We start from the raw sequence: 17,562 nt of genomic DNA, 5'->3' as shown, positions 1-17,562 counted from the left end.
GGCATTATAAGTTGCACGTTGGAAATTGTGTTGGAACCTTGATTTTTAATAATCGCCCAAAGGTAAGTATTTGTGAGTAAAATATCAAGTCTAGAAGTTGGATTTTCAAGGCCCTAATCAAGGGTCCAGACGCATGCGCTTTACGTCATGTGTCTCTGGATGTACGCTCGCACATCATTAAGCAATGAAAACATTAAGAGGATACGAAACATTCAATTATAACTTTGTGAATTACTAATCATTGCTAACTCTCACTTTAAAAAAAAGTACAAAATTTGCTGACCAAGTATAAAATAGCATCAGTTTTTAATGTTTTCTGTTATTAAATAATGGAATGTTTATCATTAGAAAAAAATCTTTCTTACTATAATTCAATGTATTGCTTTACAATTGAAAGCTTAAGGCTCAAATATAAGTACAATATACCACATTCATGTAGTTTTTTTATATCCAGTTGAAATCACAATAAGTTTCCTAACAAAATATCAAATTAAGGCTTTTTGTTTATTCTTTCAATACTAAATTGCCGCACTTGTCGTTAAAAACATTTTTCTTTTTCTTTCTATATTTTTCATTTTTTAACTGTATTCTGCCTTTTTTTAAAAGTAGACATTTCTGAACTGAATAATACCTTAACATGCCCTTTTTTACATTACAAAACGCCATAAATACAATACATAATTACAACGAGTAAAATGTTTAGATCTAAAGCAAAAGAAAAAAAAAACGGAACTAGGTTTTTTTTTAAAATCTTTTTGCCTTAATCCCAGTTTTATATGTCGATCATTTTCTTAGTTCATAAAATGTATGTGAAGTATATCAAAGAAACAAAAAATAGTCGTATCTTATTACGTTCCTTCAGTATTATCTATACATATAATAAAATAAGATGTTTGTGTGTGTGTGTGGCGCGCTTCTCGGGAAAACGGTAAGGCCTAGAAAGATGAAATTTGGTATACAAGTACAGATTCTGCCGAAGATGTGCACCTCGGGCTTCGATTTTTGAATTTTGAATTGCAAAAAAAGTTATTTAATGTTTTATGTGTTTTTTTGCACTTTTTAGTACTTTTTACCTCACAGACCTCGAACCAATTGCACCACACAAATATTTTTTGTACTGTAGTATTGGAAATTTAATTTTAAATATGATGAATGAAAAAATATTGAAGATTGAGCAATTTTTTGTATTTTTTATGAATTTTTGAGAAAACCTTCAATTTGCATTTTTTCCTGGGTTTTGTATTTTTTTAATATCATCCTGCGAGGAGTATCAAAGCCTCATTTCTAAAATTTAAGTTGGTAATAGTAAAAACATTTCGCCCTCTTCAAAAGAAAAAAGTTCTTAAAAATACGCAATAGTTTTTTTTAAACAATTTTTTTAATGCTGAACACATCATGTCTTTCCACGCATCGGTCGAAAAAAACGTTCTTCAATCTTTTATACCTCTGACATCACTACTTGGATTTCGATTCGATATTTCGACGGAATCTTAATCGCAAACAATGTTAATCTTTTTTTTTTACTATTTAGCTTACTTCGGCATTTTATAACGTGATGGTTACGTGTTTTTCCGGCAGCGCTTGCTTTTTTTCTTCCCTTTTTTTGTTTTATTTAACGATTACATTTATTTCTTTTTCCACCCCCCCCCCCCAAGCTGGAAGTTTTGCTGTATCTATATTACGTTACATTTCATATTTGTGTGCATTTAATTCAATAAAAACAGCGAGATTTTTTTTTCTTTGTCACTTGCTTTACTTTGTTACTTTTTGCACACTATGGGAAATTTTGGAGACAACTTTTTTTTGCTCTACTTAAATGAAAAAAAGCGGTTTTTTGGAGTGATCTTTGTTTTTATTAGGAAATGAGCGGGGATGTTGAAATAAATAGAGATGGATAAGAAAATTTAGAAATAAATCGTGAAGGTAGATAGCCGCCGGAGGCGGCAATCTCGGCGTCAAAATGGGAATGGCACAAAAAAAGATAGAAATGGATTGATTAATACTGCTGCCAAATTTATTTAAACAGTCGCCGAAGGCGTCAAACTTGAAGTAAAAAGGTAAATTACAAGTTAGCCAAACAGCCGCCGTAGGTGGCTGCTTGCATAGAAAGGTGAATGGCGTAAGAAGACGAACCAGCTGGTCGCCGCAGGCGGCTAGTTAAGTATAAATCACAGCTGCAAATGCATTTTAAACAAAACGTGTAACAAAAACGGAGATTACGGCGTTGATATACTATTTAGCACAGTGTGTGAGAAAGTGTCGAGAAAAAAACCTTAGTAGTCAATTAGTATAAAAATACACGAGCACCCTCAGACAGAGAGAGAGAGAAAAAATCTAAAACCTGTTGAGCACATTCCACTCAGACGCAAATCTTAATGTTTCAGTACCGAAAACAAATTTAATACTGTACAAATTAGATATGCTGCAATTGTGGAGTGCCTATGTCTATTCTGTCAAAACCTGGAAAAAATGGATTATTATTATTTATTTTAATTTTATTTTCCTCTTTTCTACTATCCCATTATATATATTAAAGTTGTTATACTTTCCCCAAAATATTAGTTACAAAATGTTCATTAGGACTCAAAAATATCGTTGCATATATTGACCGAGCCATTTATTTTGGAATATCGAATCAACGTTTTACTTTAAAGCATTATTTAAAAATAAAGAAATAACTAAATAGTTTTAGTTATAAAAGACATTTTTATCAGTTTCATATATCGGCATATTTTAATTTTGGCGCCAATTCAACTTAGAGAATTTCGAATGTTTCAAAGCTTGTAGCTCGCAAAAAAGTTAAACTATCTCGACGAAAAAAAGTATCATTTCATAGAATTTCGTCTGCTATTTCCAATTATGTATTTATTTAGTTTCTAGATTTTCCAGAAAGTTTAGAATTCGGTCTTTTTCTCAGAAATTTTTGTTTTTGGCTCATTTTTCTTCTATCCACCGTAACTCGGTTACGGTTACGAATTGGACAGGATAATGGGCGGTTCTACGTTCCACTAGGGCTCTTCTATCACAGCCTTTTGTTTGGCGGATTAGGTCAAATTCCCTCCGTATATAATAGCTAGTGTTACAAAAGGAATATATCAACTGAAAAGAAAAATTCACGAAACTCAGTACAAAAATATCATTTTTAATGTACATAAACGCTTTGTATTAAAATACTCCGTCTTGCAAATTATTTTAATCATTAATTTATCATACAGAGCTTTTCTCCCTCTATAATTATGTTATTTCAACTAGGCTTTATGAGTTGTATAATATTTCCCCTTTAAATCAAAACCACTACTAATAACTTGCTATAGCATTATAATTCCATTTACTAGAACAGTGGGTGCATAGTTACTTTTATTGGTAACACGGTTTGGTTAACATTGGTTCAAGGTGCTAATATGCAATCAAGTATGCAGACTCATTTTGTTGAACATTGATTATTTATTCAGTGCAACACCTCAAATATATGGAAATAGATAATATGAAACGAATTGAAAGTATATTTATAAATGTTTCTGAAGCTCATTCAAATTATTTATACATTAGAACTTATTGAAATAACATTTATTTTAATGATCTATGTCATTAATTAAGCAGTTCTTTCAAATAAAATTCTGATGCATGCAATTAAATGGAAATTAATCACGATATACACATTTTTGTATTTACAAAGTCTTAAGTACAGTTTTGAATCGGATGATGATAAAGAGATAATAATTAAATATTCTGTGTATGGGTAAACAAGATTTCGATTTCATTTTATGAATTTCTCATTAAATATGTCTATTTGACGTTCGTGGTTGCTTTGTAAGAAATAGCGTGTTTTGTGTATTAATGCTCAGTTGAATGTAATGTACCACATATTTAATGCGGCATTTTCACCCGTATAAATCTTATTTTTCTGACTATGATCATAAACGCATGATTGTCAGACACTTATAATTAAGCAAATTAATTATTATTCAAATTACGTTCAAAGCTGAAATGAAAGTTTTGTTAACGTGCTGCGAAGTTGCGAGAAGGAGTTTAGAGCGAAACATTTGTGACAAATTGACTGTTTTCAAGTATTTTTTGGATTTACTTGATGTTACTTGTATTTGAGTGTTATGAATATTTCTCCCGGTTAAGAGACACATTCCGTACGTATTTTGTGATTCCTGGTACTTGCTCATTTTTTGACTCATTTTAAAACCAGATTTGACTAACATTCTGATTGCAAACCTTTTCTAAAAGTAGTTACATGTTTAAAATTGCTTAAAATCATTTAGGAACTTCAAAACAGGCTGCAATGATGTTCAGAAACAAGATAAATGTTTAAAAAGTCGTAGCAGGAATAGGTTGTAGTCGCTGTAAACTTGTGCATGATAATGATTAAAAGCAAGATCATTACATTTGTATCTGAAACCGATTATGCTTTTAACAATTACTGCGCCATATAATTGTTTTACAATAAGCATATTTTTAAAGGAATACGCAGAGCTTGGGTGACATACAATCATGTCATATTTGTCTTCTGAAATATTAATCATATTTTACAGTAATGCACTTCGCATTCAAAAAAATGATATCAAGAAATTCAATATTTTTTTCAAAAAAAAAAAAAAAGCAAATAAAAATAATAGACCAATTTAATGTATGCAAATTTGGTAGCGCATAAAATGACTAGCACTAAATATTCTTTTTCGAGTAACTCCAAAAGAATATCAAACATGCGAGTTTCCCTCCCAGCGAGGGAGAAAAATCGATCCATTCTTCGCGTTCCAACGGTGATGTTGACATTATTATTCGATCGGAAGGGTCCAGAGATGGACTGATTGGTTCACGTCACTATAGTCGATTTCTGTAGAGCGAAATATTTTCCTAGCGTAAAAATGTCCTTCAATCTAATAAACGATTGACAACAATACCGCTTGATGTGATTCATTTTCTCGCTTGAACATGAGTATGACTTTAAAATTCGCATGATGATTGAATTTGTGTTGAATATTAAATACACTATTAGTCAAAAATAGCTCAATCAGAAATGATGTGTCGTCATTTTCAAGACACATTTTTTTTCCCCACTAGGATTTAAAAAAATCTTGTAAAACTAAAACCAATTTTTATATCAAATCTAGATAATATAACTTAGTAAACCTTTCTATTTTTAAATATATTTTACTGTCTTTAAATTCTAGTGTTATGTGAGGCAAAAAATGTCTTCAAAAATGGACTAATCAGAGTCTCATTTGGAATGACCTAGTGATTAAAATAGTGATAAAAAAAGCAAGTGATGCATTTTTTTTCTAATTTAATTACTACTCAAGTTAGCTGCATACTCTGAGAAAGGTACTGCTGTAAATCCAAGAGAATATTTAAACTATTTTTAAAAATATTATTTGTGAAATAAGAGTGGATAGTAAGCAAACTTTTTTCCCCCTTCTTGCTTTAATGTGTTACACAAAACTTAGTTTCACGTTTTGATTACAGAAACAACCAATAGAAATTTGTTTCTGTGGATTTAATTTTACTTTTTGGTTCACATGGGGGTTAAAAATAGTTATAAAATAATTAGGAGTACCAAAATCACCGCCTGATTTAGTGTTTATGTTTTTAGCAACTGGTGCGCATATGTTACCAGTGAGGAAGTAGCTTCCAGCCAACTTTAAACCCTTCATTCAATTAGAAAAATAACTTATTGGTTCATAGTTATTTGGTGTTTACCTTTAACATAGAATTACGAGTTTTCAGTTATCCAATCCTAAAAAAAATCTGAATGGCATTTTGATACTACTAATTTTGTAACGCTTTTGGAGCCCTTTTCGTATTCCTTCTGTATGTTAGGAAAACCTAGATAACCAAGCTTTCTTTTAATTTCAGCCCATTTTACTTTATCCATTTTTTCATCAGCTAAGCCTTTTTATAAGGCAGTTTCATCATTTTACTGTGCTTTCATTTTTTTAAATATATATAGTCAAAAGTTCTTAAAATTTCTAAGCCTCTGTGAAGTGTCAAACAACTCACGCGCATTTAGGTTGGAAGAAGTTGCTTTTCATAATATTATTCATCCTGATAGTCACGTACTGTTACGGAACTAAAAAATCCTAACACAACACAGTGCCCATTGATTAACATAAGAAATCATATTTATGGTTTCTTGTCTAAAATATCGACATTTTTTAGTACTTCTAACCAGCCATGACTGTTTAAAAAAGCATTTACTTCCTGTTAACGTGAATAATTCTGTAATGTACTTTTACAGAAAGAAGATGCACTTAAAGACCGCTTCCTAATACGTTGAAACCAAATATTTTGTTTCAGACTTGATAATTTTTTCAATTTCTACATTAAATTGGAGCATTTACCCGCTAAAAAAATAATGGACACAGGCATATGACAATAATCAAATGTGTTCTAGAAACTTCAAACTGAAGTCATAACTTCAAAACTCTTGACTATTTTTTTATATTTTATAATTGGTTGGAGCTTTATTTCTTAAAAATAAAATTATCTACTAATCAGCGATACCGTTAGTACAAAAAAAGTACATTATTACGATTGGAAACATTACTTATTTTATTATAGGGAGTTAATCAGCTATCCGATCAGTGCCGATGGACCTTATTCAATTTTAACGAGGCTTTGTGGAATCGGTGAATGTCACCAAATGTTTAAAACCAAAGCATAGCATTTCCGTTTTATACATCTGTAATGGAACCTATTTTTGCTACTTTAGTGTTTAAAAAAAATGTTGTATGTTAAAGGCTTTGCCTGTGCAATGCTTAAAGCATAAAATGTTAAGTAAATTTTATTTTTCTTTCAGGCACTACAGGTAACTGGGAAGAATGGTGGACATACGATGGAATATCGGGTAAGTCATATATTAAACTGTTAAATATAGCATACTTAAGATGCATAAATTCTCTCTTGTTTTAGATTAACAGCGTTTGGAATACTCTACCTAAAATATTAAACAGCAACATTATTTTTTATCCGTAAAAAATAACTAACAAGTATATATATATATATATATATATATACGGGAATTCGGAACAACGTGCCAAATGTGCACAGAGGTCAGGCATATTGTAATAAACAAGAATTATATAAGAACATAAGGTCGCACACGCAATCCAGACTCGCAAGTCGTGCAAAGCGCTGAATGTCGGGAAGATAACTGGCCAGGATTAAGCGACGGTAAGCGTCAGTTGAGTGTAGGTACAGCCTGAGTAAAAACTTTAAGGCCAGTATAATTTTCTTTGAAAAAAGGAAAATGAAATGAAAGGGATTTTAATATTATTGTATTATTAATTATTAATGTTCATTGGTAAGAAATAAAGCAGCAGACAGGATTTGTAAAGCATGCAATAACCAGAAAAGCAGTGGTTTATTCAAAGTTAGCATTTCAGCTTGAGTAAAAACTTTAAGGCCACTAGTATTTTTAAGAAACTGCAAGTACTTATACTGTAATAAATGTCACCTCAGTTAACAAGATTGTGGAAACCCTTCAACTTGCAGTTTTGTGATTAATTTCTTCAAAGTTTTTGTCCTACTTGTGACGATATCGTAAGATAAAAAGTTAACTGTTCAAGAAAGAGAGCAGATTGAAGTTTTTTCTTCAACAAGGATAAGTAGGCGTACTATTGCGAAAAAATAAGAAGATCGTAGACTGAAGTTAACATTTTTGTTTGATTTAAGCACATTTAGGGTAAAAAGAAAACCCGGGAAAACTTAAAGCTTTGTCCTCGCGTCGTGGAAGAAGAGTTTGGAAATTATTACATTACCTGAAAAGTACTCAACCAGGACTCTTATTCAGACGATGGGTTTAAATGTTTGTCAAAAACGATATCTAACACAGTTAGAAGGTGTGGAAATTTTATTAATGCTGCAAAGTTGCTGAAACCTCATTTATTGAAACTGCACAATATAGAGCGTTTCAACTTTAGCTAGGAAATCATGACCTGGGATAACCAATGAATAAAAATAGTTTTTTCTAACGAAAAGAAGTGGAGTTTGGATGAACCAAACGGACGGAAGTACTATTGGCATGATTTACGAAAAGAAAAAGAAGTATTCTACAAGCGTCAATTACATGGAGGCTCTGTCAGAGTGTGCTTTGCTTACAATGGTGTGTGCTCAGTTGCGTTTGTTTCAGGTAAAATGAACTCATAAGCATATCGAAATGTCCTCCCAAGTAATATTTTACCAAATGCTGAATTTATTGCTGGAGAAAATTGAAAATATCAGCAAAACAATGCATCTATCCATCCGAGTAACAGCGCAAAAAAATAGGTTCCAATTAAACAATGTTGAAACTTTGAAATGAGCAACTAAGTCTCCAGATCTTAACCCAATAGAGAACATATTGGGTGATTTAGCAAGAAGAGTTTATGCAAATTAGAGACACTTTACTGCATCAATAGAGCTGAAATCTACCATCGAAGATGAATGGTAAAAAATACATCCCGAACTTTGTCAAAAACTAGTTTCATTCATGAAAACAAGAATATTTGAAGTAATTTGAAGGAATGGCTTCCACACAAGCTTATAAATGTTTGAATTTTTGTCCTCATATGCTTTTTTCTATGTCGGCCTTAAAGATTTTACTCAGGTTCAAATATTGATCTGTAATATTTTCTGATAATGAAACACTTACAACTATTTTTTTTTTTTTTTGCCTTTTTTACCTGTATTTAAGGCTAATAATTATCACTCTTATGACTTTTTGATCCTAAGATTAAGGTGTGTCCAATTTCTCAAAAAAGTGCACTGGACTTAAAGTTTTTACTCAGACTGTACTTTAAACGTTCTTGTAAGCGTATAACGTTATGTAAACTTCACTTTTTGTAGTAAAATTTCATTCTCTCTATCGGTGTTTGCGTTTTCATGTGTCAGTCTTTGAGCCGATGCAGCGCGTCTGGATTGCTCATGAGACTCTATGTTCCTGCATGATTCTCGTTCATTAGTATATGCCTGACCTCCACGTATATTTCTGACATGTTGTTACGAGTCACCCTGTGTATATATATATATGTATGTTTAACTATTGTTGTCAAGATAATCATGAACCTTATTGTATTATCCTGACAAAATCTTACTATAATTATGATCAATCAAGAATTCGTTTGGGGATTTTGTACGTTACGCTTAACAGTAAAGTATTACATAACCAAGTCAAGTATTAAAGTAATAAAATGTTAAATATTGAAACAAGTTTGTGGCATATGAGTTGAAAGATAGTTTTGGAATAAAAAGTCTTAGAAACTCTTAAGAAAACCTAAACAATATATAATCTCTGCCATTCATAAATTTGGTAATTTAAAAACGTGTTCTCGATGTGAGAAAAAGCGGATTAACCACAACATATAGGTGAAGCATTACAAATGTATTTTCCTAGATAACGTTTTATTCTTTTTTGGAGTTATAACTCCAATATATGCTAAACTACTCTGAAATGTAACAGAAATACAGTGAAATCCCGTTACAACAATAACCAATAAAACAAAATATCAGTTTTAACGAAAGAAAAACACGTAACAGCTCATATAGTCCATTAAAAATGATAATTTAAAAAAAAAACTTGAATTATCAAAATTATGTTCCTTATAAACTACAAACATGTGTGTTTTCTTCTGCAAAAAATATCATTTTTCATTCAAATTATTACTTTGAAATACATAATATATGAGCTCGCACGAGCGGGACAACATGGCGGCCTCTTCGCTTATTGCTCCATTTGAAGAGTTAACTTCATGCCCTGTCTTTCTCACTTTTTATCTTCAACCTCAAATACTGTAGCAACCACTTCTATACAATACATCCCATAAAGTTATGTGTGTCTTTTCCCTGAAATTGATTAAATGTTGTCTTATGAAATTGTTGTCAAGTATAGTTTTCTTCTTTTACCTTTCCTATTATTTGTTTATCTGCTCTTCTTTCCCTTTCTGAACGCTTTCGAGCTCTGTTTGATTATATCATTTCTTGTTGAGACTACAGCAATAAGTCACAGATCAGGAACATTAATTAACCGTTTGATACTTCCGGTGGGTAGGAGGGTTTAGAACTTTCTGAAAAACATTGTTTTTCCTTAGGTATACGAATCAGAAGGTATAGAGTTTTAAGTGCGCTTACTGTGTTGCTTAACTGAGTGAAAAAAATGCAAAAGGAAAAAAGTTATAGTTTTTGTATGATTTTTTTTTTCAAATATGAAACCTTATTAAAGCCTTTTCATACCGATGCACTTCTATTGATATATACAATATTGTTTCTGATTTTTTTTTTATATTAGCGTGAAAAAAGGGAGAGTTGCTAAAAGGGAGAGACGTATAGTTTAGTCAGTAGAGAGTTAGGCTTTGAACCAAATGGTTTTGGAATTGAGCCCCCGAGATCGATCTGCCATTCTAGTACTTTAAAGAAACACGTTGTTACCACACCTAACGCTTTAAATTAATGCCGCGAGGATGGTCTCCACTTTTCTCATAGTGTTTGATATTTTTTTTCAATCAAGCACAAATATTTACAGCACTTGGTGTGTAAAACAAAGTATGAGGATAGTGTAAAAATAAGTTTTTAATGTGTTCATCTTTAAAGGGGGTCGGTCTCCCCAAACCTTAAATAAAAAAAATATTCAGATCTTACGTTTTCAGAATAGCCAAATCAAGAGCTTTAAAGCGACACTGAATCCACGTTTCTATTTATGTACTAAAAGTAACTCAATTTGAATATTTATGAAACAGGAATATATTTAAAATATGCGTTGAATTTTACTTTCAAACGCGATTTTTCCAAAATTTCAATACTAAAAACTCTTCATATTTCTAGAAACCTACTTCAAATATTTCTTTCAAATAGCCACCACATTTAATTTATAAGTTCATTAGTATACTGAAGTGAAATTTTTTTTAAATACTTACGCTTTTCCTAAAAAAGATCGAAAACGGTCTTTTTTTTTCATTTAAAAAGTGACTTTTAGTAAAAATTTAATAAATTAATTAAGAAGCAGAATAGCCAAAAATGTCACTTAAATAGACTCTTAGATATCTCTTCAAAACACTGAAAATTTGAAGTTTCTATTTTAAAACTATTTTAAAAAAAGGTGCATAAAGTTCAAAAATTACACTTTACACGTATACAAGGTACAGAATTCACTTAAAAATGGTAAGACAGATACTCATAGATTTCCGTCAAATGTTTCCTATAGCGTTAATTATGGATAAAACTTTACTGCTTTAAATATAAATTATGCCTTTGTCAAATCTAGAACTAAATCTAGCATTAAGATATGTTATTTAATCATACATGAGTAATTTTCAAGTGTTAATGATTCTCTCAATCTGGTGTTTGTAAGCACTTATTTTCCAAATAATAACGATACAGATAAGCAGCCGATTTCAATTTTCACTTTGATTTCATGATGCCATCTGCAGCTTTTATTCAGTTGAATTCAATAATAATTGCAAATTTTTTAATTGACTGTGAGTCCTTTAAGACCTCATATTTTATTTAGCAGAGCTTGTAAATTTAGAGTAGTCTCAAGAAAAGACTAGATTAGTGTTTTAACGTAAGTCCAGAGTTCGAGACACTGTTCGGGCGATATACCAATAAAGCATTTTAAAGTAAGCATTTTTTGCAAAGCAAGTAAGATGTTGCCTTCGAATCGCTGTTTACGAACAAACTCATCAACACGAAGCGCGCATATAAGCATATTTTACAAGAATAGTCAGAGAAAAAGGAGATGCAGCTTCCATAGTTGAAAAGTCAAGAGGCAGATTCTATGTTCCTGTTCAAAAAACTTACCTATTCCTGATAAAAATACATTAACACATTCTTTTTTTTAATTATAAATATCTATCTTTTTGTTAAAATAACAGACATTTCGAGAGAAAAAAACGACTAATTATGTTTCTTTATTTCTGAAATTTTTTTTGTTTAAGGATAATCTTTTATGCTTGGATTAATTTACTTCTCAAAAATAAATCAGGGAAAGTGCACCATGCCTACAAAGTGAGTTAATTTTAAAAAATTTTGGGAAAAAACCCCGTTTAGTCAAATTTTTGGCAGTATATGTGGGTTTTCTTGCCTTTGTTTTTGGTATATCTAGAGAAAAAAAAACAATTTGAAACAAAACCCGATTCCAAAACTTGATTGAATCTGGCAAGTTACAAAATAACAACTCTTTAATAAAAATCCATAATTTTATTGCTTCTGAAATCTGTTAGATCAATATGTATTTATTATATCCTGTTTTACATCAACGAAATGAATTTTAAGTAATATTTTCCTAACCTTTTTTTAGAAATACTGTGAAGCACATTTATCGTTATTGAATGCTTGGTAGCTCCACGTCACTGACGACTGAAAACTCCCATAAATTAAAGGCAATTAATTTTCGGAATTTAACCATGTAGCAGAAGTTTTATAAAAAGATCTTGAATAATTAAATTTGATTTTCTAGTTTGAGTAAAATGAACATGCATAATTTTGAAATAATTTAATTAGGAGAAGCGGTATAGCGGAGAAGGAAAAAATCTCATCATAGTTTGTTAATAACATTCTTTGCATTACGCATAAATCCATATTAGATAGCAATTAAATCACAAAATCTCTTCCGCCTACCCAATTGCTTTTAGAAAGCGCATGTTTACTGAATATATTTGTTTATTCTTATACACATTTCTGTTTGGGTTTGTATTCATAAATATTTAATCATTTAAGCTATGAAAATAATTTTGCATAAGTGAAAAAAAAAATATGTTTTATAGCTAGGGGTAGATATTTAACTGAATGGTATAGTTTACTTTAAGACACATCTGTGTTGAAGACCAAACTACAGACACACCCACCCACGCAATTCAAGTAGTATTCTTTGATTAAAGGATTAAGGATTTCAACAAGACCATATGAATACTGAAAATTTAGTTTTAGTACCAGTTCAGCAGCAATAATACTGCAGTTCTAAGCATGAAAAAGGAAATTCAAACGATTAATATCTTGCCCCCCATATATATATATATATATATATATATATATATATATATATATATATATATATATATATATATATATATATATATATATATATATATATATCCTGAGGATTGCGAATTTAATTATTCCCTTACATTAAGATGAATTTTATGTGTTTGTAATTATATTCAATGCGTAGTGAATGATGTTACGTTGGAAATTATTTGGATGAGTATTTTTTGCGTAGAAGGGATAAAATCTTACTATTACTTTATAACCTTCATTATAAACATTGGCGTATTCTAACATGCTACATATTACATAGCAATTGTCAATGTGCTTGATATTTCTTTCGGTAACTACCCTAAAAGTATGTACGTATTCATTACTTCGAACTTAGTTTTCTGTAGGTACATTTCTGAGTGTCAGTTCTTGTTTAGTTCTCTATTGGGTAATATTTTCAAACGACTTATGAGTTTCAGGGGAAGGAAGAATTGCTTATGTGTATATTTGTAGACAGAACGCAAAAGGATAACGTTTTTTTACGCGTAACCCAACGTTGCTATCTTTCGCTTTGTTTGAATCTTTAAATGTTAACACATAGAGTTCAAACAAGATGCATAATAACATTAAAAGTAACAAATACATATAAATTTTTACGCCACTCTTATGTGTTCACTTGCATAAATCAACGTTCTTAATTAAACTGCATTTTAAAAAAAAAGGATAAAATTTACAAGAAAACCTACCCAAGTGTGAATCACCGATTGGAACAAAACTTGCTTATCGATAGAACACTTAAAAATATTGAACCTGTGTTTTTCAATCTAGATTAAACAACTTTATCGGGGAGAAATTTACCCCTACATTTTGTATAATTGGGGATTAGAGGGTACAATATATTATTTTATTTTAAATTTTAATTACAAATATTCAAATAATGATTGACAATTTGATAATCTGAACAAACTCAAGCTGACGGTTTTCAGGGTTTTTTTTTTTTTTGAAAATTCTATTTATAGGGATAAACTATCCCTTGCAATCCTACTCCGCCACGCGGTTAATTGCGTAATTGCGTTTGAGCGATTTCATGTAAGAAAAATCACCTTTTTTTCCTCAACATTTCCGATTTTAATAAAATTCGGTATGTAGGACATATATGTCAAGATAAGTAATTCTGCCAATTTTCCGGAAATACAAGAGGGTAAAAAAAAATCAGAATAAGCGAAAAAAAAATGAAGAGTGTTCTTACAATTGACTGTAATTTCTCTCCTAATTATAGTAGAATAAAATTAAAAAAAAATTGTGAGTATAAAAAATAGAGCTTTCTGGTATAACGTGATCTTCTAACGAAAAATTTTGAGCTTTAGAGATATCAACCGTGATTGGGTAGTCTTGCGAATTATGGTTTACCCCTTTTAATAGTATCTTCAGAAAAATCCTGAAACACGTCAACTAAACTTGAATTTGTTTAGCTTTTTCAAATTTTCGATCATTGGAATTTATGTAATTAAAATTTAAAATAAAAGAATATATTGTACCCTCTTATTCCCAATAATCCAATATTTTATTGTAAATTTTACCCTATTAGAAGTGTTTGTTGTCGATAAAAAAAAAAAATAAAAAAACACGGGTATATATCAATATTTTGAGTGCTCTATCGATGTGCGAAGTTGTAATCCAATCGAAGATTCACACTTAGGAAGATTTAAAATTTAAAGTTATATTTTTCTCTCCTACCATACAGTGTGCAGGTTAAATAAAAGGCCAAACAGTAGAGACCATCACTTGTTCTAGAATATGTATTACACAATTTTCGAGTACACTAATTATATAATTCAAAAATTCAAATACTAAATATAAAGTAAACCAATTTTATCAAAAGTAAATAACCTGATTTTCAGTATCAATTTGTTTTAAAAGCTATCATTGATAATGCATTAGAATTGTAAAAAAACGTAAACACTAGTAAACATTATCCTTTATACACAGTTCTAATGGTTAGGAATATATGACAGCTTACTGTCTGCTGAAATGATCAATTCGTTCAAATCATCCAAATAAATCCATTCGCTTGTAAAGAAGGTAAACATCTCAATTCCTTTATCTCAGCAGCTTAAGTCCCCAGCATCTTAAAAGTATTAAATATGCTCGAGTGATGAAACTGATGTTAATTTAGATTATGTTATCATCTGAAAGAAACAAACATCAGATCTCTTAATATTCGAAACACTTATCGATTCAGTGGAATCAACGACCATTTGATTAGGGAACATCAACGAAATCCTTCTCTGGGGACTGATAACCCTTTCCAGATCTGATTCTCCTCTCGAGAATACGAGAGCAGAGGTGTGTTGGTGGGGATCTCTCCACATTCTATGTTGAGGAATATAATTTTCTATCTTAATTTGTCAATACGGCACAGATAAGTAGAGCGCAGTAGTAAGATAAATATGCGTAGATGTTAAACCAGCATAATCTGAGAGAGTTGGAAGGATTAGCAGAATTTATGCCTCGCACGTATTTTGCACATGACCGAGTCTGCTGCCACTGTACATTTGAAACGACTTTGATGTAGGCAGAGAACATAATGCATCTGCAGTTATAGAATAGATAATCTTAAGTGCTTCGGCGTAATGATTATGACGTGGTAGTAAACTACTTTGGATAAGCTACGAGGCAAAGTTTGAACTATTTCCACATATATATGTTCATCTACATGAACCCAGTGAGGTACGTTATATGCTCAGTTTGGAATGTAGGAAGACGGTTCATCAGCAAAAAATATTGAATTCAACATGTGTCATTTGATATATGCGTTTTTCTAATAATGATCTATAGTTGCTGTAACCAATACCTAAATGGGTGAGGCAGCAAAAGAACAACTTAAAAGGACTCAAAAGGGAGTCAATTTGTTCCTTTTCAATTGTCAATTATATTAATAATATTTTTGTTAGGAAAAAAAGCTGTCGTATATTATTAAACATTAAATATTTCGTAAGACATATCGGCGATTGAAGGTCAACGCGCAGTGTAGGTGCTCTCTAGTTACCAAAAAAGGAGCTGTGAAGAACCTTTAAAAGGGACAGGGAACTAAATTATGTACATTATACAAATGCCTTATTCTTTTTATTTCTAATCAAGATTTTGAACTAAATGGGAAAAGAAGAAAAAGTCGAGAAAGAAGTTACTTTTATAATTATACATATTTGTCTATTTTATTTTTTTGTTCCTGATATTATTATTATTATTCTAGCAATTGGGGGAAAACGTTAGAGATTATGTATTTGTATATCTTTATTTTTTCGGGGTCTTTGAATGTATTTTTCAGAAAATATGCTTTCTTTTTGAATAATATATAATACCTTTGAACAACAGCACAAAAAATGATATATAAGTATTTTCTCTACATTTTGAATATTCAGCATGTTTCCCTTTTGTGATGTAGTGAAAACGGATATTCCTACATTTGTGTGTGTGCGTGCTGTATAGGGTAATTACTTTCTAAACAAAAGAAATGACAACCAATAGGTAAGGTATACATCACTATTCTGACCACTGCCCTCTTTTTTGTTAGAAAAAATGATGAATTTCGTTTAATTCAGTAATTTATTAATTTGATTCCAAACAAGATAAAAAGAAACATTAGCGATGGTTGATTAATTGGACGTTTCCTTTCGACGATGACAGAATCAATCCTGAACCTGTTAAGACAATCTAATTCCCTAATAATCGATCATCCGTAATGAATGCTGATTGTGATTGAGCGACGGTTACGTTACAGAGTTAATGCAGTATTTTATTTAATTTTTTATATAATAACGTGATTTTTCTTTTTAAAACTTATTTTCAATAGACAATAAATTAAATTCATCTAAAGATGAGTGTTGTACCTAAAAACGTGAAAAAGTATACTTGGAAGAAAAGAGAATTGCAGTAAGATAAAATTGTACTTTTTCATTAAACGCAACTCTTTTCAACTTTCACTATACTATGAACCTTTAGTTCGATTTTTTAATAATAATTCGTTTATGAATACTGAAACAGAAAAGCTAAAAGAATTTAAAAGTAACAGCATATTGACGAAAAACAAACATTTAAGTACATACAGATCCATCGACTCATTATTTATGCTTTACCGTTTTCTTTATTAATTAAGGAATTTTAAAGGAAAAAAAAATAAATTGTAACCTTACATATTTAAATGTGAGGTGTCATTCAAGTAATAAGGTTTCTGCATTTAAATTATTCATATCTAATGCGGAAAATAATTTTTGCCTTTTATTGCTTCGTTTCAATATTTTATTGAAATTTATTTTGCGTAACTGTTTCTTGGGTCTTTTACTGAAGCAAAATGACTATTAAATTAGCTGCCGAATATTTTATGCTGATGTAATTAAACGAGCTAATTGCAATAAGGGAAAAAAATAATGCAAAAAGTACCGAATATCATTCGTTCCATGACACTGTTTTTCCACGGAAATTTTTTCTCTAGAATTGGTGCTTTATCGACTAATACATAAAACGCATTTTTTTTTTCTTTTTTGAAGTTAATATTTTTAAAGAAAAATGAGGCATTCAACAAGTTAATATTAAATAGGAAAATAGATGGAT

The 17,562-nt window shown here is 30.5% G+C and overlaps 1 protein-coding gene across 1 annotated transcript in view; it reads left to right on the top strand.

Annotated features, from left to right (window-relative positions):
- LOC129218957 (carbonic anhydrase-related protein 10-like) overlaps positions 1-17,562 on the top strand; it is a 683,644-nt gene that overhangs the window by 116,786 nt on the left and 549,296 nt on the right. The window contains exon 2 of the mRNA XM_054853277.1: positions 6,806-6,853. Coding sequence (XP_054709252.1) covers positions 6,806-6,853 — 48 coding nt within the window. The remainder of the gene's footprint in view (positions 1-6,805; positions 6,854-17,562) is intronic.

This window comes from Uloborus diversus, chromosome 3, assembly GCF_026930045.1.
Source record: "Uloborus diversus isolate 005 chromosome 3, Udiv.v.3.1, whole genome shotgun sequence".
NCBI classification, from domain to species: domain Eukaryota; kingdom Metazoa; phylum Arthropoda; class Arachnida; order Araneae; family Uloboridae; genus Uloborus; species Uloborus diversus.
The sequence above is the reverse complement of the archived record's forward strand: the minus strand, read 5'-3'. Positions and strand labels throughout refer to the sequence as shown.